General features: G+C 35.4%; 1 protein-coding gene across 2 annotated transcripts in view; it reads right to left on the reverse strand.

The window, feature by feature from the left end:
- Positions 1-24,327, reverse strand: part of EFL1 (elongation factor like GTPase 1) — a 93,053-nt gene that overhangs the window by 12,420 nt on the left and 56,306 nt on the right. For both annotated transcript variants that reach the window (XM_026121292.2, XM_026121293.2), the window contains exons 16-19: positions 15,845-15,976; positions 13,108-13,255; positions 5,444-6,450; positions 405-589 (exon numbers count right to left, since the gene is read on the reverse strand). In XM_026121292.2, coding sequence (XP_025977077.2) covers positions 405-589; positions 5,444-6,450; positions 13,108-13,255; positions 15,845-15,976 — 1,472 coding nt within the window. The remainder of the gene's footprint in view (positions 1-404; positions 590-5,443; positions 6,451-13,107; positions 13,256-15,844; positions 15,977-24,327) is intronic.

Raw genomic sequence — 24,327 nt, forward strand, 5'->3', positions numbered from 1 at the left:
GCTGTTATATTTTCTGTTCATGTTTTTCCCCCTGGCCCCCCCACCCCCACCCCCAAGTTTACCAGCAAACTTATTTAAAAAGTCATATATAATTCAGGAAAACACATCTTTTGAAGAATCAATTTCATTTCTGTAGCACTTACTTTGTACTGGGGAAAAAACAGAACAAAACAAAAAAAACCCCAAAAAGCATCCAAACAAAATATAAATAACATTTTTCTGAACTGCACATTTATAAAAGCAAAAAAAAAAAGACCAATATAAAGCTACTTTTTCCTCTTCATTTCAAAAAGGAATTATCAAATGTCTTGACCAATACTTAACCTCTTCCCCTTATTATTCCAGTCTGCCACATCTACAGGAAATAGATCACCAAAACAGATGGAGCGAATAGATATTTTTACCTCCCAGTGGCTGAACACCAGCTGCGGACTGGCCAGGCCACTAGTTCTCTTCCTGATTTCATCAGCAAAACCAAAGCTTTCTGCTACTGGCAGGACTGCCTTAATAATAAACACATCCGTCCCCTCTTTCATCTCCTCTTGTAACACTCTGCCTTCTCTTTTGGACAAGACAGCATACACACGACCTGCAAAGACAAAAGTCTGATTAGCTTACTGATGTATTTACATTCTGCTTCCTAAAAAGAAACATGTAAATGTTTATTTAGGAAGGTTCAGAATTAAGTAAAATATATTGTTTCTTTGGCTCAAATTCTTCCCTGAAAAAGCCTAAGTGGATTAATTAAAGTCATACAAGCAACATATTATGCCAGTAAAATGTGCAGAGCCGTAACACTAGCATACATAATCAGTGATTACTATGGTGTGGATTTAGATAATGCTTGCACTATGTGTATTTTACACTATCATACAGCTATTTTTAAAGGCACTTTGCCAGATTATGTGCCCGATTTGCTTTACCTCATACAACCGAATATTTAAGAAACACAGCCAGTTAAGAACATTACTAAGAAATACTACTGTGTTTCAGAACTTGTATCTTAAGTAGCTTTAAAAGTTTATATGGATCTAAGTATCTCTATATGGTAGTTGTGTCCCAAATACTGCAGTGCTATTCTAATCACAGAAAACATGTTTATGTGAAATACTGCACATATATTAACGTGTTTGATTAGTCTTTTAATTAATTCAGCCTTATGTTTTTAGTAGATCATTTTTATTTTCCTTTCTCAAATTAACATATCCAGTCCGTTGAAATACACCATAGATGTCGTCATGAGAGTAGCTGTGAAAGTGCCTATTGTCAGCTTTACAGTAGGCATTACGTTAAATTTGTATTTAAAATATCTTTGCATATTTATGTGATAATGAAGTATTCTACAGACAAAAACTAATAAATACATTTGTACCAATCAAGCTGATGTAAACCCAGGAAAACCTGTAGGTTGAAAAAATATTTTAGAAATGTCTTCATTTTAAAAAATGTGAAGAATTAGTAAGATTAGATGTAAAAATTAATTTTAAAGGCACCTTATAGTGAAAAACAAGTTTATACCAGTATCTAAGAGGTTCAAAAATTTTAAATTATATCGGACTGAAAAAACATGGCTGTATACTGCTGGCTTTTAAACAGCTGGGCAAAGCTTACTTACTGGAAATAATTTGAGATGCACCACTATTTCATAATACTTGTCACCAGTTCTGTCTTGACAGAAAGATATTCACTAACTACTATAGCCACACACACTGATTTGCCTATACATTGCAAACCTTTGGGGGGATACCAGAGGAAATGGTAGAATGGGTTTATTTTAAAGACAGAATCAGGGCCTTTGGTCAGGAAAGTCAACACGAGCACCCGGACAGTAAAGCCGCACCTTTCTGTTACCGAGGTAGGTAACGAAGCCCCAGTTCAGTCCCCGTCTTCTCCGAGTTTATAGCTCTCTAATAAAATTATTGGTGATGGTGGAAAGAACTGTTCAATCTATGTTTTATCTGCTCAAGCCATTACTGGGACCTCCTCATGGGTCCTCTGACTGAACTTCACCTTTACTATGCACATAACAGTCATCTTTTCGCTTGTAAGAAATTGAGGAAATACTTAAGAGTCTGAATTTAAAATCACACAAAGATTAAGGCATTCTGAAGATAACTTTGCCATGCATGTATAAGTTTTGTTAGCATAAACTAAACAATTTCAACTCTAAAGAGAGCTCAGTGAGTCCAGGAAATTCTCAAATATAGCAGGGTCCTATCTCTGCATAGCTCACAATTACTGGCTTATTGCTCACGCACCTACTGCTTTTGAATGCAAGCTTAAGCACACCCGCTGCACAAGGGCATCACATCAAGGTCAGTGTATTTATTAATAGTACCATACAGTATATATTAAAGCTATTTGTTAAAGCCAGTCCAAAATCACTTTATAGGTTATTAACGTTATAATTCAAATTATTTACTAATTGTGTTAAGTAGGACTCCTAAAACTTTGCACATGTATTAGTGAGATACCAGCAGTAACATTAATCACAAAGCATTTGAGATGCACATATTTTGTGGTCATAATTCATTGAAGACAGTTCTTCCAAAGCATAAAAGCCGGAAAACAATTTATTTAGCTTACTAAATAGTTTCCATTTCATCCACGTAGTCTGGAGCACTGTCTCAGTTACAGCCATCACAAAAAGACGATGCAAAGCCCACAGTTTCACGGCTGGGGCAGGCTGCAGCACACGGAAGAAAGTCCCCTTCCACCTCTGCGCTAACGCTAAAAGGCCTCCCCACTCACACCAGTTAACAAAGTATTTTGAAACAATGACAGGACTTCGAAAATAGCTTGATGGTGTTGCAGCATACAGAATAACCCTATGCATAATAGACTCATTTTAAAGATACATATTTTAAGGAGTTGAAATTAATGCAAGTCCTGTTTACCATTTTACTGTACTGCAGCCTTCTTCAAGATGGGTAGGTCAAGTGAAAATACTGCACAGCTTCTGTATCCCCTGCACACTACAAAGATCCAGCTTCACACTGGGGAGGAATATTGTGAAAGGACAACAGGAACACTGTTTGCAGGAGCCTAAAATTAATATAACAGCATTACCCATAAAATTAAGAAATAGGGAAGGAGGGACTAGTCTTCTCCTTTGGAAGATGCATGCTTTTACTTATACAATAGAGCTAGAGATAATACTATGAAGTGATGCGACTTTTACCCTAAAAATGCTATGAGCTGGAATTCTAAATAAATAAATAAATTATATATATAAAACACAACATAAAAATTGCTATCAAAATCCAAAAACAAAAGCCACAAAGCAACCTGGTGAAGTCCCTTCTCAGCTAAGTTTCACTCACGTCAAATTTAAAAGACAGTCTCGCTATAAGCCCCCAGAACAGAAAAGGGAGATGGTAAAGAGAAGAGCTCAAGATGTAGGAATATCAACAGGCAAAGGCTAAATAATCATTAAACACGTGTCATTGGTTCAAATGGTTCTTCAGCTCTCGGCAGTTTACACAAAGGACGAACTTCCATTTTTACACACTGCTGCCTTACGGCGTTTTCCACGGGAAGGACTGCAGGAACGAGGTGCTCAGCAAAGCACAATCTCCTGGAAAACATCAGGTATATATGGGATCCAAGTCTAATCACTCTACACCAAAGCACACTCCACTGGACACATACAAGCTTTAACACATTTCTGCGTTCTTCTCTCCCTGCCCTTCTCTTCAGCCCCAGTTCAGCTTATCTTCACTGCCAGAAAAGCCTGTCAGAAAAACCTTATACACTGAGATGACTACCATATTCTAATAACAAGCTTTCTATTGCATCTTAGGAACAAGCACATAATGTTGTGATTTACTAAACTCAAGCTGGACATCAACATATGGAGGGCCAACTGAAACAATTCCAGTTACAGAAGCTAGTGGTTTATCACTTGTCGACTGACACCTCTTACCGGAGAGCATGCACGTGCTCCACTTCCCCAGCAAGGAGGCAATTTATTAGCTTAAGCTTCTATAACAAACAATAAATGAATTTCTAATGAACTAAGCACATGTCCATGATTATTACCACACAGCTCACATTCATTAAACTGGATTAATTTGCTTGCACGTCTGAATCCTAACTTACACTCATTTATATATATATACATATACATATATATATACATATATACATATATATATATATACATATATATATATAAAACATATATATATATGTTAGAAAGTAGCGTTAACATGCTTTCTTAAATTCTTACATGGTCATATGTAGAGATTCTGTGGTGTTTTGCTAATGTGCTGCTGGAACAGTAATGTATAACACTACAAAGCTTTATTTTGATGATCGTTCTTACACACTAAATAACAAAATTTTAAAAAATGTAGAAATATGCCATAGTAAGTTGCAACTCGAGGTAATATACGCTAATAATTTTACTGCAGGCCTCCTTAACAGGCCTACTAAACAACACCTCCAGGACAGAACAGGGTCATGCATCTGTACAAAACAATTGCTCAATCTAAAGAATTTTTTTTGTTCATGCTTTAATGCATGAATTTTGCTCTTCAAAACATTTTTTTCTCCCCTATAACTGCTACCAGTACACTTGTGTTCATGACAGCATATGTTTTGACAAAAATAACCAAATCTTTCATTATTGCATGTGAGATATACTATAATTTCTGTCGTAAGTAGTGCTGTCAAAGTAAATTTGGTGATGGCTTAAACACAATGGAATGTTAGTTTTAAATAAAACCTCAGTGTTTTGGACCAGATTCATGGAAAACTCCGAGAACAAATATTAGGGTGAGTTAAGTGGTGTTTTAAGTAGGTCATAAAAACAAGTTTAAGTAGGTGTAAGTGGTAAGGTAATATTAGCGACACAAATTTGGTATGCGCTGGGTTTGCAAAGTGAGTATCTTGCATACCAGAAGGATATGGAAACTAGCAGAAAACCTAACAACTGGGCAGTAACAATAATTTAAGATCTTCTTTTCTTAATTTTATTTCTACATTGATTATATTAACTTAAAACATCTTCAAGTGGGATATATTAGCCAAGACTCTACTGAAAAAAGAAAAAAAAATACTCTCCCCAAAATGCTTTCTACATCATTTTTTCCTAGAATTACTATTTAAATTATGAAGTATAATATTGATATTTGTTTATCTGAAGTTGCTACTACATAAATCTCATTGAAAGTAACATTTTGCATCTTGTACTTCCAAAAGGGTTTTATATTCTTACTTATATTTATGTTTCAGATAAGCAAGAAGAATGCTAAATTTGCATTCTGAATAACATAGATACCGCAGCCAGAGTGTCATAGTACACACCTATCAAAGAAGGATTAAAACTTTGCAGAAATATTTTATCAGGTTATACTTTTTCATCCAGTCTAATTTATAAAACCTCATGTTTTAACTTGGAAAGCAAACTCTTGACACAGGCTTATTTCATCTGTCTTACCTAAAACTTCTGCAGTAGCCATAATTTCACACGTGTACATTGCTGCCATAAGCCTCTGTGGTTTTGCCTGCAAAGCATAACGACAAGCTTCTTTCATGGTGGCAATCAGCTGTCCAGAGAAGGGACCATAGCAATCTGCAAGTAAAACTTCTGCCTTGTGTTTACTAGTTTTCTCAGGTGATCTTGGAACACTTTGATCGCTGTCTTGGTGTTTATCTTCACTGCAACCTGCAGCCATATAACTACTTCTTAGAGAAGCAGTATCTTCATTTTGTTCATGTTCTAGGGCATCATATTCCCCTGAATCCTGACTACTCGCTGACAATACCTCTCCAACTTTAGTCATTTCCCATTTTTCCACTGTAAAACAAACACCCATGAGAGGTTCTTCACACATGGGACCAGAAAGCGTAGCCAGCTGAAATCCACTTATTATGCTGTTGTCAAAATCTCTGTATTTACTTGCTTCTTTCACAGCATTCTCAAGGCACTGCCACACAGACTTTTTATAACCTTCAAATCTGTATAATAAAATATTAGGTCCACACTTCCGTGGTCCAAATGACCAGATCTGATCAACAGCATTTCTCCACTTTCTTCCCTGCAGACTTTGCTCTAACTTTTGTTTAAACTCCTTGATCCTATCAATAGTCTTCTGATTTATCTCATGGGTTTTTTTATCCTCATTCAGAGATGTATTGAGCTGTTCCATAGTTCGAATTAAGTCACTGTTTTCTTCAAGCAGTCGAGTTACCTCCTCAGGAAGCGGCACTGCTCTTACACTGAGAGTAGCATGTTTATTTGGAGTAGATATTGTAATCAGCCCATCTGAGTCAACCTCAACTCCTTCAGGAATTTTATTTTGGTCCTCTTTCGTTTGGTGTATAACTGCAACTTTCTGCTGTTTTCCTATTTCTTCATTCACCATATCAACTTTTGGAGGTCTTGTTATTGTCTCTCGGAATGGAATAATAGGTGCCGATACACTAATCTCTATCTTTGCAAACCTACAAAACAAAGTTTTAGAATTAGTTTAAAACTGGAGGCAGTAGAGACCTCAACATGGAACAAACAGTCATTAATTAAACTTGATTGCAACACAGATTACTAGATTATGCACTTCAAACTCACAAGCTCTTAAAAAGGTAATGTACTTCAAAAAAGAGGCATGGCTTCTTATGTCTTCAGAAAGATTTGGAAAGGAACAGAAGGGGCGGGGGGGGGCAAAGAAACATCATTATACCACTTTATAAATCACTAGTTCACCCATATCTTGAATATTATATGTTGTTCTTGTTCTCTCCTCTCAAAAGGGGATAATAGAACTCCAAAGATCAAGAATAAGGATGATCAAAGATATGACAGTACAAGTAGTCTTCAGATGCTTCAAGGATATGACAGAAGTCTATAAAATGATGAGGGGCATGGGGAAGGTTGATAGCAATTAAGTGATAAGCAAACCACAACAGGCTCCAAAAATTCCCTGGAATGAAAATGATCAAGGCCTGGAAAAGTAGTAGCAGCAGAGGTTTTACATATGCTTCCTTTGTTTTTACTCCTCCCTAGACATCTGCTTTAGGCCACACTGATGGAGACAAGATAGTGAGCTAGATCTGAACTAGCTGATCTGAACCAGTACAGCTGTTCTTACGGTGAGATGCTCTGAAAAAATGAAGCATGAGGTAAGCCAAAGAGGTTTCTGTAAATAAGTGTGGAGCCATGGTTTTAAAACATTTTGGGTTAAGATAAAGAGAATTACTCTTTCTACAGCTATTACAGAAAGCTGACATCCCTTTCCCTCCATACTTCTGGCACATCAGATTCAAACCAGACCACTGAAGAGGCACAATATTGTGCTGCCCATGTGCATGAAACTAGCAACGCAGCATGGAAGCAGAAGGAGAACTAATGAAGGAAAAAGCCCCTGGTGAATTTATATTGTGATTAGCCAGTAGAAGCCTTAGCCACTATTCTCCTTGCAAACCTAAAGTATTAGTCACAACTGTGATCTTGTTAAAAATGTAAATATACAAGACATTGTTCTGAAGGGAGAAGTCAATGACTGTCTACATTAAAAAAGCTGGATTGAGGAAGGGAGTGACTTTTAAGTGAAATAGCTACTCCTAAGTAATGCCATATAGGGACACATTCTTTATGGATTTATGTCAGATTAACAGAACTATCCACACATGCCATCGCATATGAGCAGTTAAACTCAAACAGGTCTTCTTGACTAGTTTCATGCATAGACGTCATTAGTAGCAGGATTTTCTCTGCTTTAAGACAAAAACACAACCCCTTTCCCTAACATATCTCAAGTAGCTTTAAATTGTACAGTAGCTTTAAGGAAAAGGAAGTTTTGTTTTGTTTTGTTTTTAATTTGCTTGAGTAAGTACAACTTCACACAAGACTAAAACCTAAACATAAGAAATTATGGGAGAAATTAAAATAAATTGAGCATTAACTACAGGAAAAAGATTAAATCATCAATTGTACACTAAAAAACCCTACTATTTCAGGTCATTAAGCATTTTTCAATTTGTTAGAAGAGTTTATATAAGAAGATCCCAAAAGATAACATTTCATAATGGAAAAAACAACCAAACAAACCCTTAATGCTATAGATGAATCTTTATTTTGGACTAAGTAAAAAAGATAATTTCAATCTTTGCCTTTGAAGGGCCACAGAAAGTACAAAGTAAAATGTATTATGAAACAGTGGGTGAAGATTTTGGTCTGTCCTTCATACATAAGAACTAGCGAAATTACTGACTGACTTCTTCCATGCCATAAGAATTGGGGGGGGGGGAGAACCTCTCAACACAGCAGTCAGCCTGTTAAACCATTTATGTTCTACCTTGCCAAAAGTACCAGCAACTTTAAACTCTTGGGTCAAGAGTTTAAAAATACAATCTGAAAGGCCTTTTCCCCCCCCTTTAAACTAAATTGATGGGAAATACTCTATATGATAAAGAAAAACTGCCTTGGAAATAAAGATGTATAGAACAAAGCAAGCATAGCAGGCCGCAATAGGATAGAATGACAGAAGTTTCAACAGTATCATAGTATCCCTGAAAGACAGTTGTAATAGCAGTAAAATGTGATTATTAAGGTAACTGGTATGTTTTTTGCAGCAATGCTATTAAACGACATTTTTTTAGACTGCATTTTCAGTTTGCATTTATTAATTTTCTTGATTTGAGTACTCTGCAGGAAAACCTTCTCACGTTAAAGGATATTTCATAAGAAAAGGAAAATTAATTACTAGTCATTAAAATGCTCTAAGAGTGAAAGCTTCTCATCTCCGAGTATATCAATGCATTATTTTACTGCCCAGCTAGGAAATTCCAGACTTACGAGCTCTTTGGAGCCTTAAGAAACATCTCAATATTAATTCATAAAAGACCACCTGCTTTAAGTATTGTATTTTAGCTATTTAGTGTAATCACAAAAGCTGAAAATTGGCAATGGCATGATGGCAACCCCCTGCTTTTCAGAACAGTGAAATGGATGTTTATTAAGCACACATAATCAGCATCATGTTCATATACATTCAGGACAACTCATTTCATATGGGAATGATGAAAGCTTCCTGTCAGATCTGGAAAATAGCCTGTATTTTTTACCTTATCTGAAGGGAAAAACTAGAGTCTCATAGCAAAATCTCCTAGGAAACACTTTGGTTGGAAATGAAATGTTCATACCACTGGTAAAATGGTAATTCTATGTTTTCAAAGATTTATAACAACTTTTTCTAGCTATATAATTGAGAAGTTAAAATTATATCCTACCGATTATCATCCATATCACTGCTGCAATTACAACCCATGGTATAGTAAGCTATGTAGAAAACAGTTAGCACCAGACCAATGGAGAATGATTGTTGGTATATTATTATGGTATGGAAGTATAAAAATAGTGTTTGACATTGCCAGCTAAGTTATGCTCAGTATTAAAACATCTGGGCCTATTTCTAAGGCCCAAATGTTATTTACCTTTATTTACACAATATTTCTGCTACTAAATGTTTATGTAGAACTATTTTACTATACAAATAGGAATTTAATTTTTGCATAAGGATAAATCACTGATACCTGCAAAGGAGGAGCAGTAAGAGTTTCATGTTAAAAGAATGTTTACATAGTTTACATTCAAAGCCAAATTAATGAAAGTCAAGTTACATCATCCATGACTTAAAGAAAGAATTACTTACATGTCTTGCATGGACCTTTGTGAGGCTAATAGAATGCATTCAGGAACACTCTTATACTTCAGCTCTATCTCATTCCCAAACTGAAACATTTTCCTGTAATCAGTCTTAAAATAACTACCACTCTGTATCCAGTCCCTGGAATTAGTTCTAGTCAGTAGTACCTACAGCTGAAAGCTAGTGGCTGATTATCTGCCTGCACCAAAACAACCACAACTGGTGCTATCTGAAATCATAGCTATTGTCATCCAAGCAAATATAGCTCAAAATAAAGGATCAGTTTTGATCTAAACTACTTGAGCCTTGAGAAATAACCAACTGCACTGTCTTTTGCAGTGTGAACTGTACGGGCTTAAGAGCCCTAGAGCAACTTATTCCAAATATTTCACAAGTTGGAGTGATTTATACTTAATATTATCTCTGCTTCTCTGTGATCTGTAATGTTGGTATCTATAAAGCCCTTTTATTAAACTTTGCACTAAGCCTTCACATGAGGTGCAATTCATTGCACCAAAAATTGCTCTGAAACAGGTTATTTTAAAAGCTATCAGTCTAAACTCGAAGAAAAGTGCACTTAAAGGAAAAAAACAAAACAAAAAAACCTAGGATTGTGTTTGGATTTCTTTTGCATCTGAAAATGAATAAAACTGCCGGAAGGGTTATTACACAGGAAATGGAAGTGAAGCACTGCTTTATTCTGGCACCTAGCATTAAATTAACAGAAATGATTTCACACTTTGATTTGAGAACCACTGTTATAACACTGCTCATGACAGAAAGTGATGCTTTCAAGTCAGTTGAAACATTTTAGGTATATCAAATGTTGTGAGTGATGGTAGAAAATAAGGAATTATATATTACATTTACCTGACAGAGGTTCAAAGTTCAGTGTTGTCTATCTTAACCACCCATGAAGTCTAAGCAAGTTCATTAAACAACAGCAAGAAGACTAACCAAACTCTCCTAAATTTTGATAAATTTTTGGTTGTATGAAAAACAAGTTGAAAAGAAAACAAATACAACTGTGAACTTTATTTTCATGGGACTCAAAACCAGAAGATGTAGACTTTTCGCAGTTTTCCATAGGCTACTTGTATTATACTAAACAAAACACCATCTACATTCCCTTAGTTTCCTCATTCTGAATGACAGGACAATTTAATCGTCTCATATTTGGTATTTTAATGGTTTTGGATAGAGAGTTCTAAAGAATTTCTACTGTAAGACAGAGAGAATAAGATGTTTAAAGTAGTGTGTCACACTGCATCTTCCCAAATGGTCCAATTTATTATTCTATTCTGCAAGAGTTAATTAGGAAGAAAGAACTCAAAATAAATTCAGGGAAATTAAGTAGAAACAACCATATTTAATTGTTTAAGTAAACATGGATGAATTTTTAAGATTATGATCTTTTGTTTCCATGACTTTTCTGCAACTTTGACAGTAAGTAGCCCTTCCACATAATTCTCTAAATACACACTTGGAAAGTTAAAATTAAATCTCAGCATTTGAAAAGTCTGATTAACATTATACCAAAGACTATTCTATGTGATTCAAACCCTTTCAATCTAGCAGAACCAGCTCAGTTTCTTGAATTTCTCCAAAAGCTGTCAACTCTTCAAAACGCAATTGACATGATTACGATAGATGCTAAGATTAGAATCCTTCCCATCTACTTCAAATACAACTTACACATTTTGAGTAACCCTTCCTGATATTTTTTGAGACAAATTTCTGGGACCAGATTTTAAGGTTTTTATACACTGTCTCAATTCCCAATTCAAAATTTGCTATTCCAAATTATGTGCATATACAGAGGCTAAACATCTGTACCGAAGTACACAAAGAGCAAATACAACTAAAGTTTCAGACCACAACTTTTCCTCTTCATAATTTCATAGTTAATTGAAATAAGTCTACTGCTGTCAGAAATTACATGTAATCCAGGAGGAACATGTGACAGAGGGATTCCATACTTCACTTTTTCTCCCACAGATCTGGGAAAAAAGAAAGGACAAATCTTGCCTCACAAGCTGACACGCGAGGGATAACTGCTAAGATGTGGTAAATCTTCAGAGATGGTTAGAAGGAGCATGAGCTAGCTGCTCCTCCCTACTCCTTTTGGGGGCTCATGCCCAGAGGTAAGCAAAAAAGCATGAACAAACTATATGTCAGGTCCAAGTGGGTCAGTAGTGGGAGTCCTGCTTTTCTGTACTCCCAAGTGTTTCTTATTTCTATTTTCTTGCTCTACTTTCCATACTACAAGCACAGACCATCTATGTGCTTTGGTATTTTGGAACACTGCCAACATTTTCTTGCTATACACAAGTTAAGGAAGCAAAATAGTGACTCTCTCAGTTTAGTTCTCAAAACAAAAGCCAAATGAGATGACATCTCAGAAAAACTTCAAAACTATCTTTACAAAGGAAAACGTTATGAATGTAAATACAGGGATTGCTATTAGCTGTTCACTGTAGCTCTATTTTTCCATCATATAGCAGTTGTTTTCCTAAATATTTTTTCCAGAGTTTGACCAATGCCAATAATAAAGGCATATATACACCTTGCGGGGGGGGGGGGGGAATATGCTATGCTAACTGTATCTGAAGATGGTAACAATTGGTTTTGCTCTGCCTGATACGTTATATACAAGTGAGGTATATCCATAAATAGTATGTCTGTTTTTAAAAACAGTACAAATACGTTGCACTGTCCAAGCTGTAAAGAGGACAATAGTAAAAATATGTACATGCCATCAAATTTTACAAGTGAACCATTCTAACCTCCATAAGAGAGAGTTGTGTTTCATATCAACTTGAATGGATATGGGCATAATAAGACAGACCTTCAAGCATCCCTCATCAGGCCTGGTTTTTGTTTTAGAAAGAAAGTTAGAGCAAAAGTATGCAGACAGAAGTATTACAGAAACTTCTTAGAAAACAGAACAGATAAGAGAAGTTATAGGAAAGGATGGTTTCATATAACTATTCTTTCACTATTTGAACAACAACTGTATACAGCACAGATTACCATTATTTAAAATCAACGTTAAGAGCAAAGGAATAAAGTGTGCAAATACAATTTTGGTCTTGTTGCATTCTAACTTTTCAGAGTTAAGCTGTCAGACCTGTTTCCCCTTACAATTTCTATTTTGTACAAATTGTACATTACATTCTTAGGTAACATCCTGAATCTACTGCAATTTGATTTCTATAAAGATAATGTGTCCAAAAGGGATATAAGCTGTATAGCAGTGGGGAGCTAGTGGCTTCCACCATCTGCAAGTAATTTTATAACTACAAAAATGCATATTTATGATCCAACGGCAAAAAGTGCTGGTGGACAAGTCTTCTACTTTACCAGAATATAAATCAAAGATACACATTCAACTGACCAAGAAATAAAACAGAAAGCTACTGAACCAAAAGTATTTCTTCCTCCTTGCCCCTCTAACCTTTCTTTCAGGTCATCCAAGCAACGCTGAAGATGAACTTCTCCTGCTGTTACTAGCACATGCTCTCCTGTCTCCTGGATTAAAACTTGGACACATGGATCAGCTTGGTTTAAAAGCTTCATTCCTCTGACCAGCTGAGGCATATCACCTAGTAAAATAAGGTATTATTAACAAAATAACATTGAAGAAGGAATATTTGAACTAAGATATACTTATGTAAAGTGAGAAATAGTAACATTCATTTTTATGGGAGCTTAAACACAACTATGTATTTTAGGTATATTCAAAAATTTTCAGCTAAGTTCTGAGGTCCTTCTCTGGGAAAATCTCTACATATGACTCAATGCAGAGTGGTATGGTTTGAGTCATAAGCTATACTTGTAATTTGCAACCAAGAATTTATGTAGTGATGATAAAATTCACATTATAAAATCAGGTAAATTGACTGGCAGACATTTCAATTGGTTCCACGTTTCTGTTTTATACAGTTTTACAATAGGCTTAGCATACCAAGCCACCTATTAATTATGTTACTTTGTTTCCTTTATACAATTAACTGCAGATACAGTTCATATTTTAGTCTTAAATTTGAAGCAGTTCCTAACCAATGAAAGAATTGAGTGCTGTCAGTACAAATTGAGTAAGAATTTCAGAACTGCATTCCTCATTTTCACTATCAAGAAATATAATTCTTAATACACACTGACTGAGAAAATTTCAGGATTGCACTCCATATTTTCACCAATTATCAAGAAGTATCATCATTCTTATTTGTCACAAATATTTAAAGTCATCTTTCAGTAATTTATTTTATTTGCAAACTTTCATGGATAAGTTTAGCAACCTGTAAATTGACACTGTTTAAAATGCCCCAAAGACAATAATAATATCATGTTGACTTTACTAATTCAAAAGCAAGAATGATTCCATACAGACTACTTAGAAGGCATAAGAGCGAATGAAGCACAAAGGAAGGAAGATTTAAACAAACTAACTAGAAGCCACTGAGAAGCTCTAAAGCTGTCACAACCTGAAAAGGTGAAAAAATCAGAAATGCGTGAGCTTTTCAGTGAAACAAACACAGCTGTCTCTAAAATGAAGATGTCTAAAAAGAACCTTAAAGTTAATGGAGAATGAACAGCCACTCTCCAGCTGAGTTAAATTTGACAAATTTACAACAAAGCTATGCAAGAAGTAAAGCAAAAATAAACACTTCATGTCAGCAGCCTTTCATAATTAATGAAATTTTAAAAATTTAATTATGTTTCCTTTTTCTTACTTCACATATGGGGTAAAGAATACCCAGGGGCTTTCTAGGAAGGGATTTTCATATTCAGAAGGATAAGTGACATTCAACTTGTCATTCATTTAGAGACTATTAAAAGAAATGCTATTATATATTTAATGCTAAACTTGCAAGTGTATAATAGAAAAATAACCTAGAAAACCAGGCATGAAAACAAATAAAAAGTGGAAACACAGTGTCAGTTCACATGGTGCACCATTGCAGTTTGGAACGGAGATTTTCAAACCTGTCTTCTACAGTTTAGTCTTCAGAGAGAGACAAATAGCTGTTCCTTTGTTTTAAGAGGTTTTGACATGAAGATTTTGACACGAAGACAAGCAGTTACATTGCAAAATTAAATTCATATGGAAATAATTCATATTTATTTTGTGTCATTTTTTCCAAATAATAAAATGTAGTTTTGAAGTAGATGTGGTGCGGAAGCCCCATGCACCCACACAAGACAATCCGCTAGGGACACCCCAGAACTATATGTAGCTAACTGGCCAACTGATTGCTTTCAGGACAAACCTACAATGACTGAGTTCTGGTTGCCTTCCCCTTACTGCAAACAGCTGCTGATTTTCAGGAAACTTTTGCAGATGTAGCTACCTTTGAGGCTTCTGTCCTTCTATGAAATTTGGTGGAAACCACAGAAATTACCAGGAAGGAGAAATGAAACACTGATATAAGAATAATATTAAAACACACACACAAACCACAGCACTCAATAGTTCTAGAATTACATTCCTTTAACATTTTCAACAAATGACTACATTCGGTAGAACCAGAAACATCCAATACTTTCAAAATTGCTTTAACAAATGCAGGATGCATAGTATATGGCTACTGGGAACTCAAATGCCTAGGACAAACACAGTTACTAAGATGTCCTATCACTTTCTGAAAACATGTAATCTTAGTGTTATGAGTCATTTATACTTGAAGAGAAAGGCAGTTATTTTGATTCTACTAACACTGCAACAACAAATGGAAACTGGACAGAAACTCAAATGTAGCCAGAGACATACTACTCTGTTTAAAAAAAAAAGTGCTGCAAATTTTTTACCAAGAGCTCAATGTTACAACATAAAAGCATGTTAGCAGAAGTGAAAAATCCTAAAGACACAATTATCTTGAAAAAGGAGTTTCACAGTAAAGGAGTATCAAACTTTAGTATCACGTAGCATGTGTTAGGTCTGACCATAAAGGGTACAAGAAGGTCTTCTGTAACTCCCCCCTAACCAAAACAAGAGCTAACTGGCTAGAAGAATCTCAAAAACAACAAGGTATGGTCATCCAAGTAACGTACCTATTCAGTTTATACTAGGTCAGTCTCTAACTCAATGGATAGATCATAAATTACTCTAACCAGTGCAACCACTGGGAGTGGGAAGCTGGGTTGCTCTCAGGTTAGTCTTCCTTACCGACCCCATTCAGCTTTAAACTTACTCGGATGTTTTGGTTCAACAGCTACCCGCACAATTGGTGTAGCTTCAAAGTTGAGAGGTGTAAATGGTGGACAAGCTGGTGACGTTGACAATGTTGCAGACTTCAGCACAAAATCCTGCAAGCCTCCTATTCCTAACAGGAATTGGACAGAAAGAAAAAAGAAACACTGTCGTATTAGATAATGCTAAACACATGATCATAAAGGTATAAAAAAGCCAAAGTTATTCTAATTGCAAAAATCAGAATATGAAACTCCTCACTATCCATATAAGGTATTTGTTAAAATGTCTGTGCACAATCTGGGTACTCAACTCTCTGGTGTGAGACTGGATAATAAAGTTACCCTTTATATCTTAAAAAGTCATGCTTTAAACTTTAAAGAGCAGAAAGGAGATGAGGACTTTTCTTCCCCTTTAATATGCCCAGTCCCTTTTACAGTTATTTTTGGTAGTTTAAATTTAGAAAAAATTAGATTTGAAGTAACCTCCAAAGGTCATCTAATCCAACCTCCAGCCCAAAGCAGGGCTAACTTCAAAGTTAAATCAAGTTGCTCAGGGCCTTGTTCAGTCCAGGTTTAAAGATCTCCAAGGACGGAGACTCCACACCCTCTCCGGCCAATTTGTTCCAATGCTTAAGTACCCTCATTGTGAGTGAGTTTTTTTTTCTTATGCCCATCTGGAATTCCCCTTTTCTGCAACTTGATTCTTGTAACAGTTAGATTAACTCACAGTAAGTTACTAATTCTAATCCTAATACATTTTGTAATGCTGGCGGGTTGGAGAAAAATAAGCCTAAATCATAATTATAAGAAAAAAATTACCAAAAAAGATATTAGCTATAAATCTACAAAACAGCTGCTGTAAATCCGTATTTAGCCTTGGCTAGCTGGTTTGCACACTTAACACTCAAGACAATTCAAAATTATTGCCTTCAAATTCCTAACCAGTGGGACATCATTCATAATTTAGAGCTATAAACACACTACTGCAAGCGGGTGAGTAATAAAGACAACGAATAAAGCTGATATTAATATATAGTCACTTTTGATTCTCCCTCAATAATAAGCAACGAGCCATTCAATATATCTAGTGAAGTATAAATTAAAAGCAAATGTAATTTATTACAAGAAAACTGAAACCTTTAGCTCATAATCTATACTTGCTTAAAAATTAAATTTGCATTTGTAGATTGCAGTGTATTTGTGTTCCCTCCTCCTCATTCTCTCTTGCATGCCAGAGCAGGGATAAGCAAGAAGTTCTTCATCCCAGTCCTCCATTATCACCCTAATACACTTCCAGGTTCTTTTTTGGCTTGGTCTTCTGTATTTGAGGCCAGAAACAAAGAGGGTCAGTTCCACCCTATGAGATCATGAGGGAGTTTAAATTCTGAAGAGCCAGTCTGCTGCAAAATCATCATCTGCAGGATCAGGCTGCTTAAGGCTGAGTGTCTGAGCAGCAGGATGTGCCAAAACCTGAAATGTCACTGCTTAAGAAAACCTGCCTCAAAATAACTGGAAGAACAACATTCGACAGCTTTAAATACAGAACAGCAGATGCCACAAAGAAAATAAATCTGTATAAACTCGGTGTTGCACCTGACCTATGACCAGCATCTATTTCCTCTTTTTTGCTTATTCAACATGTGGTTTGAATGAAAAACATATGCTGGATCATCATCACCAGAGACTGAATAGAAGGGACGGTCCATTTTATTCTGATCTTCTCCAGCTGGTAAAAAGAAAATGATTTAAAGTGGGAAATAAATGGCTTCTCTTCACAGTATAATGTGAACCAGAGAAATCAAGTCACCAAATCTATTATTTTGGATCAACTTACTCTTTTGTTGACACAAGTTACAGTATTCTTATTACCATAAAGAAAATTTAAAGCTCTCTGCTTATTTGTTTCATATTTGAAGGTAGAAGTACGTGTATTATACTGGTGTCTGGCAACAGCAATATGCTACAACCAAAGAAATCTCTCAATTTCCATGAAATTGTTAGGTTTACAACCTGAGCATTTTAATTGCCTCAATGTGTGGTTAAGCATACAGAAATACCCAGCCCTGATGAATCTACTTATTTATTTAAACATTTTTGATAACGAATGTTGTCAAAAAGTCTTTTATAAAGATTTTTGGACACTTTTTTGCATTATATGATTATGAAAAAGTAACTGCTAATTATTTTCTGAATAATATTAGATAAAGATGTTACATAACTAATTCAAAAGTACCACATAAAATGTCAATAAAAGAATTCTACTAATTATGCTGATATATCATACTCAAACTCATTGTTTATCCCACCAAAATATAATGTACTGCCTGAGATCACAGATATTCTGAGCATATAATAATTATACATTAATTAGTTGAACAGATTTAGAAAAGCCACTTCAAAGCTGAGCTTATGAATTTGCCTCCCATTTTAAGACTGCTTTTGTCCCGTTCGGTCTGTCATGAGATATCTAACATATCACAGAAATATTTTCCTTCTCATTTCTTCTACAGTACAATAATTTTCAAAAAGGTGTGAAGGAACCAGAGAGCAGAAAAAATTGCTTAATCGAGGAAAGTTAGAAAGTCTACTGTTACTTTATGACTTTTATTTTATGTTTTAAGATAGCTTAAAGAATGCAACACTAAAAAGCATTATGTACTTTTGAATACTCATCTCCCACAAAGACAACAAAGTGTACAAGGTATGTAGTTTGCTACTCAGTTAACTAAATATGCCTTTAGGCAGTTTGTTGTACATTGCTTCTCTCCCCCCGCCTCCTTTTTTCCCCTCTTTTTTTAAAAAAGGAATTTCTAGAAAAGCTCTAGTTAAAATGTCTACAGGAATTTTTATATGTGAGAATTAACAAGACCAGGAAACTGCTTCTGTTTATTAACTCTGACTGTGGAGTGCCACCTAAATTCCCAATTTTATAGAAAAGAAAGTGTTAAAGTCTGATTGTTCTGAGGATCATGTAAACTTTGAGAGAGAAAAAAAAAAGAGGAGTTTCTAATGAACCTCTCATTTTGCTATACACTGTGTAACAGGACTCGACTTGTAGCACTGTACTTGGGAGAAAAGCCTTTTCTTCCCAGTAAGAAATCAAAGAACCTTTACATACTTTACCTTCACTCTTCTTGACTGAAAGCCAGTTCATATGGCAAAGACCAGTATCTATTAAATAGTTACTATTGTAAATATCTTTTCTTGTGCACAGTCCTGTTGAGATTACAGGGGTGACAATGTAGACAACGGGAAAGCAGACTGCACAGGCTGAAAGGTCAGATCTACCTAGCGATATCACATGAGATGTGATACTAAGTAAGAGACTAGATTACTTTTCTTAAAATCTATATCTAACACTTTGCTCCTACTGCAGGATAATATTTTTGTTTTAAAAAAGCATTCCCACATACTACTGGTCACCGAAGAAAGAATCACAGTGCCTGAACTCAACTGGACTTGAGTAAGAGCCACTGACAAAAAATACCATTGTCCAGGGTCTATGTGCCCATCTATGTGCCAAAGGACTGCACTGAAAGAACGGTAATGTTACAAAGCTTAATGCTAAAATGGAAACACTCAGACAAAGCAACACTAGTTGTGCAAACTCGATACCATCTCTGAAAAAACAGGCAAGCTTCCAAATACTATGTGGAGATACAATTTTAAAAAAGATGAGAAATGGAATCTCTTGTCCTAATGAAGCCAATCCTACACAGAATTGGTTATCAAACCGATTTTCCATAGCATATATTGAGTATTTGTCCACACAGAAATGTAACTGGATACTCGTGTTTTACAAAGACCCTATTCAGATTACTCTGACAAATGGTTTGCATTGACCAGAAATAAACATATTCTGAAGTGTTAAAGCTATTATTTCAATAGTAACTGTCAATCTGTAGGTTGAAAATAAATACTGAATTTAAGACTTCTCCTTAATAGACATGGAACTCATTACCACCTTATGAAATAATGTTAAGGATGATTTTCTGTTGTCTGACATGTAGAAGTAGACTGAATTATGGTGTACAACACAGAGAATTCCTACACAGATGCAGAAATGCTAGATTTATAAAGGTCCTCCTTTTGTTGAGTGTTTTATACTATTACGTGTCCTAGAAGATAAGAATACTAAATTAAGTATATACTTACTTGCATCACTGCTGTTTTTACCACAGGATAGAAACTACACGGTAAAAATAGATCAGAACATCATGACTGAAATTTTCAAAGGAGTAGGAGATTTAAGACAAGCCTATGTTTACTTTCTTCCTCTGTGTCTTGCTAGTAATCACCACACCTCAGACACTAATTTTGCAGCCTTTAAAGATAAAGTACACTTTTCCAGCTAAATTCAGCTATCAAGATCTGAACACATAATAGATCAACTTCAAGATATACATAATTAGTTTCTTTTGATGTAGAAAGATTTAGCATTTAACGTTCTTGCAGGATAAAAAAAATGCAGCAGACGCCACCACCATGCAAAACTGCTTCAATCAGATAAGGAAATAATTCAGTTTGCAGTGTGAAAATCAAACAAAGAGGAGTAAGAGCTGCTTAAATTTTAACTTCTGCCACATTGTTACTAGCCTCAGCACATCAGTTCAGAGGATCTTTATCTTCTCTCGCTGATGATATCAGTGCTTAAGTATCCCTGGCTGCTGTGGAATGGAGACACGTCAAGCTTTGGACTAACACCGTAAGGAACTAAGTAAAGCAAAGAGCTAATGTTAATCTTCCCAGTAAGGCTGTGTCTCCACTGAAATATATCATTTCTTATCAACATTGTTTGTTTAGAAAGATTAAGACTTTACAACATGCAAAGCCTCCTGGTTTAAATGCTCCAGGCAACAGTACTGTGTATCAGTGAAGAAAGATTATGCAAGATCATTCTAAGTTCATGTAAAAGGAGGTGTGATACCAACTCTGTAAATGTACACAGTCTAAAATTTTAAGATTAGCATCTGCCCTTTCTTTCAAAGACTTTACAAACAGACTAGAACCTTTATGATTTTCTTTGGACAGTAATAAAGATCAAATATTTTTAATTTTTGTTCCCCTCCCCCCAGTGGGAGACATCTGAAAAGAAGGATTTTTAAAAGGCGCTATTAGAAACAGATACAAGGAAGCAAATTCACAAATCCACCTTAAAAATATAATTAATTCTCACATGTTTCCAATTTCTCCTCAAAATAAATAAGCTAAATGCCAACTAAAACAAAGAGAAGGGTGAAATACATTCATCAAATTATTCTAAAATCAGCAAGATATTAATTAAAATAGCTCCAAATCAATCATCATTCCCCTTCAGATCTAGCCACAGAATTCTCCTTTGCCCAGTACCTAGCATAAACCTGGAAAAGGTTATACCGTTAGCACACTGACCTATTACGGTGACTAATAACGGTTCACTGTTTCCTTGTGCACTTTATGTATCAACCCTTATCTCTCCATTACCATCTGTAATTAAAAAAAGAAGAGGGCTTCTGCAAGTGGAAACAGGCTTTTTGTAGAAATGAACTCAGTTACAATAGTGTCTTTTATATTCAAGGTATCTTAAAACGTTTTACAAATTACTGGGGTTAAATGCTGGTAACTGTAGGGACTTTGGACAAGTAAGTAGCTACTATGGCTTAAGAATACCTTGCATTATACATTTAGCTCCTCAGATTTTAAGCATGTTTCTCTTGAGTCTCACAGGCACTGCATCAAAACATCTGAGGGCAGAACCTGACCTTTCTATATTAGAAACTGTTTCTGAAAGAGAAGGGAATGTAAATCAAGACAGACCACATTCTAGCTGAGATTTCATCAACTTTTTCCATAACGCAGACCACATGTTTGCACAGATTGCTGGTGAGCCTCCTCTTCTCATCTCTAACTGTGTACTTCCCCGTGAAGCATTATTACCTGCTTCTGTAGCAAGTGAAACTGCTAGTATGGAAAACAGAATATGGTGAAGTATGTGCATGGTTTTAGCTATTTTTGCAGCTTTCCAATGATTTTGGAAAAAAGCTAATTCAACATTTTCTATTTCGCTTCCTCTTTCCCAAGGTGTTTCCCTTCAGCCAAGACAGTACCATTCATGCAGCTAAATCTCTAAAGATCACAGACTTCAGAAGCCTCTGCCCTAATTTCTTCATGAGTTTCAAAGAAACAAGTTCAACCTAAACATGTGCTAGAGATTAAGAAGAAGAAACCTGAATTCAGTTCCTCAATACACAGAAGTTATAACATTATACTTTTACTGCAGAACTTTACTTTTAGGTTCTCAGCAGTCTGAGGGGGAAGTGGGCATAACTTTCTGGCCAGACGAGAGTAAATTTTCAGCCATATTATTATTGAAGTTGCAACTAAATTCCTTCCCCCAAGGGCCCCAATCATGTGACAGTACATTACATGCAGGAAGTGACTGCTGACACAAGAAACACCTCAATGCTTTACTACTGAATCACTGAGCAGTAAGGACCGAAAAAGTACGAGGCTCATTGAGTTCCTTCAGGAAAAAGCTAACAGTTCAAAAGACAAAACGGTAGGGCTTGCTTTTAAAAGAACTTCAAGGTACCTGTAAAAACAAGAATTTTTAAGATGCAACATCACACACAGCAATAATGTGATTTAACAGCATGTATGCCTGAAATTTTCTGTTCCAAGATTACATTTTCAAAAGAGGGCAGCAAACATATAATGAGTAAACAAGCATCATTCATCTTGTGCATAGACTCTTTGGAAAAAATACTGTACATGTAATTAAGTACTTAGAGTGCATAACATACACATTTCCTAATTGTTGACTGAGTTGGCAATTGTAATTATGATCTTTCACATACTTTCCTAGGGCTAGAATAAAAAGTTTCAAGAAAATTATAAAAAACCTTCATATTAAATGGTAAATGGCGACTAAGTGAGTGGATAGGAGGACCATCTGCACCCAGTATTGGTGAAGAGGCAGACACCAAAACTGTTTACTGTAAAGAAGCTATTTGGGAAAATACTAATTTACCTTAAAGTAAACAAAGTTAAACCAAAATCAGTTAACACTCCAAATCCGATTTCTGGGTTTACAAGTAAGTGCAGCCAAAATGCAATATTGATTTCTAATTTGCTGAGTGAAGCAAATAAATATAGAAGATGTAAGTATTTCAGATAATGATGTTTTCTTGTGCTACAAAATTATTTGTCATGCTATACTACTTTTTGGAGAAAAGAGCAAAAGTAAGTGAACTTGACTTTTAAATATTTATGGTTAAACTTAATTTCAGTACAGAAACCCAAAAAAAGTTCATGCTTACGTCTGTAACCTGTCCCCCTCCCTGCTTAAGAAACTTTAATCCAATTTAAATTAGCTTTCATCTTTTAACCTTAAAGATTCATGATATAGGCAATGACGTTTTGTGATTTTATAGAAAAGTTAATTCTTTACTAAGGAGTATACATAAAATACATTTTGTCTGAACCTACACATTACAATTTCTTTCCATGCATCAGCACAAGTTGACATCACTTGAAAGTATCAGTACTGAACAACAGCAAATATGTGGACATGTATGTGCACACCAGCGCCACACAGGCACTGAAAGTTAAACTTCAGGTAGCCTGTACATCAAATTAATACTTCCATTACATGTGGAAAGCATTTAGCACCACACAAAAGTCTTCAGGGGTTTTTGAAACATAAACCAAATTTTAGATTTATAATTACTTCGAACAAACTACTGTAATTTGACTTGACAGCAACACATCTGAATTTATTTTTTTTAAAAATGACTACTAGAACTTGAGAGGCAATTCAGCTTTGCCGCTGTCCCAAACAAAAGGAATTTAGGTATGGTTCTTCTAATGAATTTACTTTGATAATCTAAAAACCCTTTGAGATGCTGATCTAATTTTCTTTATCATATTGTGCTTTAGTAAATAAATCCATAAAATTGCATATTGTACTGCAAAACAGACCAGCTCAATTCATTTAGGACATTCTAGGCAAGGGAAAGACTTTGCCTAGCAATCATCTATAAGGAAAAAGAGTCTCCCAGAAGTCCTCTAAAGAGAAAATATATATATATATTTAATTCATATCTATATAAAAATATATATGTATATCTGTGTGTGTGTGCGTGTATATATATATACATACACACGCACACACACACACAGATATATATATTTATATATATATCTGTGTGTATATATATGTACACACAGACACGTGCACACAGACAGACACGCGCGCACACACACAGACACACTTGGAGAAGGTAAGTGTGTCAGAAACGCAGCTCTGGATACTTCTGGAAAGCTTTCCTACTTTGCCCCACAGATAAACACGTTAGTCATCCACTGATGACTTCCACTAGTTCAAAAGAAAGGGTATTTAAAAAAAAAAAAAAAAAAAAAAGCTCTTTCATTTGTAACTCCTATATTGCAACTCTTTAAATCTTCAACTATAATGCTGACACCTGCCTAGGAGAAGACAGAA

This window comes from Dromaius novaehollandiae, chromosome 10 (assembly GCF_036370855.1).
Source record: "Dromaius novaehollandiae isolate bDroNov1 chromosome 10, bDroNov1.hap1, whole genome shotgun sequence".
Taxonomy (NCBI): Eukaryota; Metazoa; Chordata; class Aves; order Casuariiformes; family Dromaiidae; genus Dromaius; species Dromaius novaehollandiae.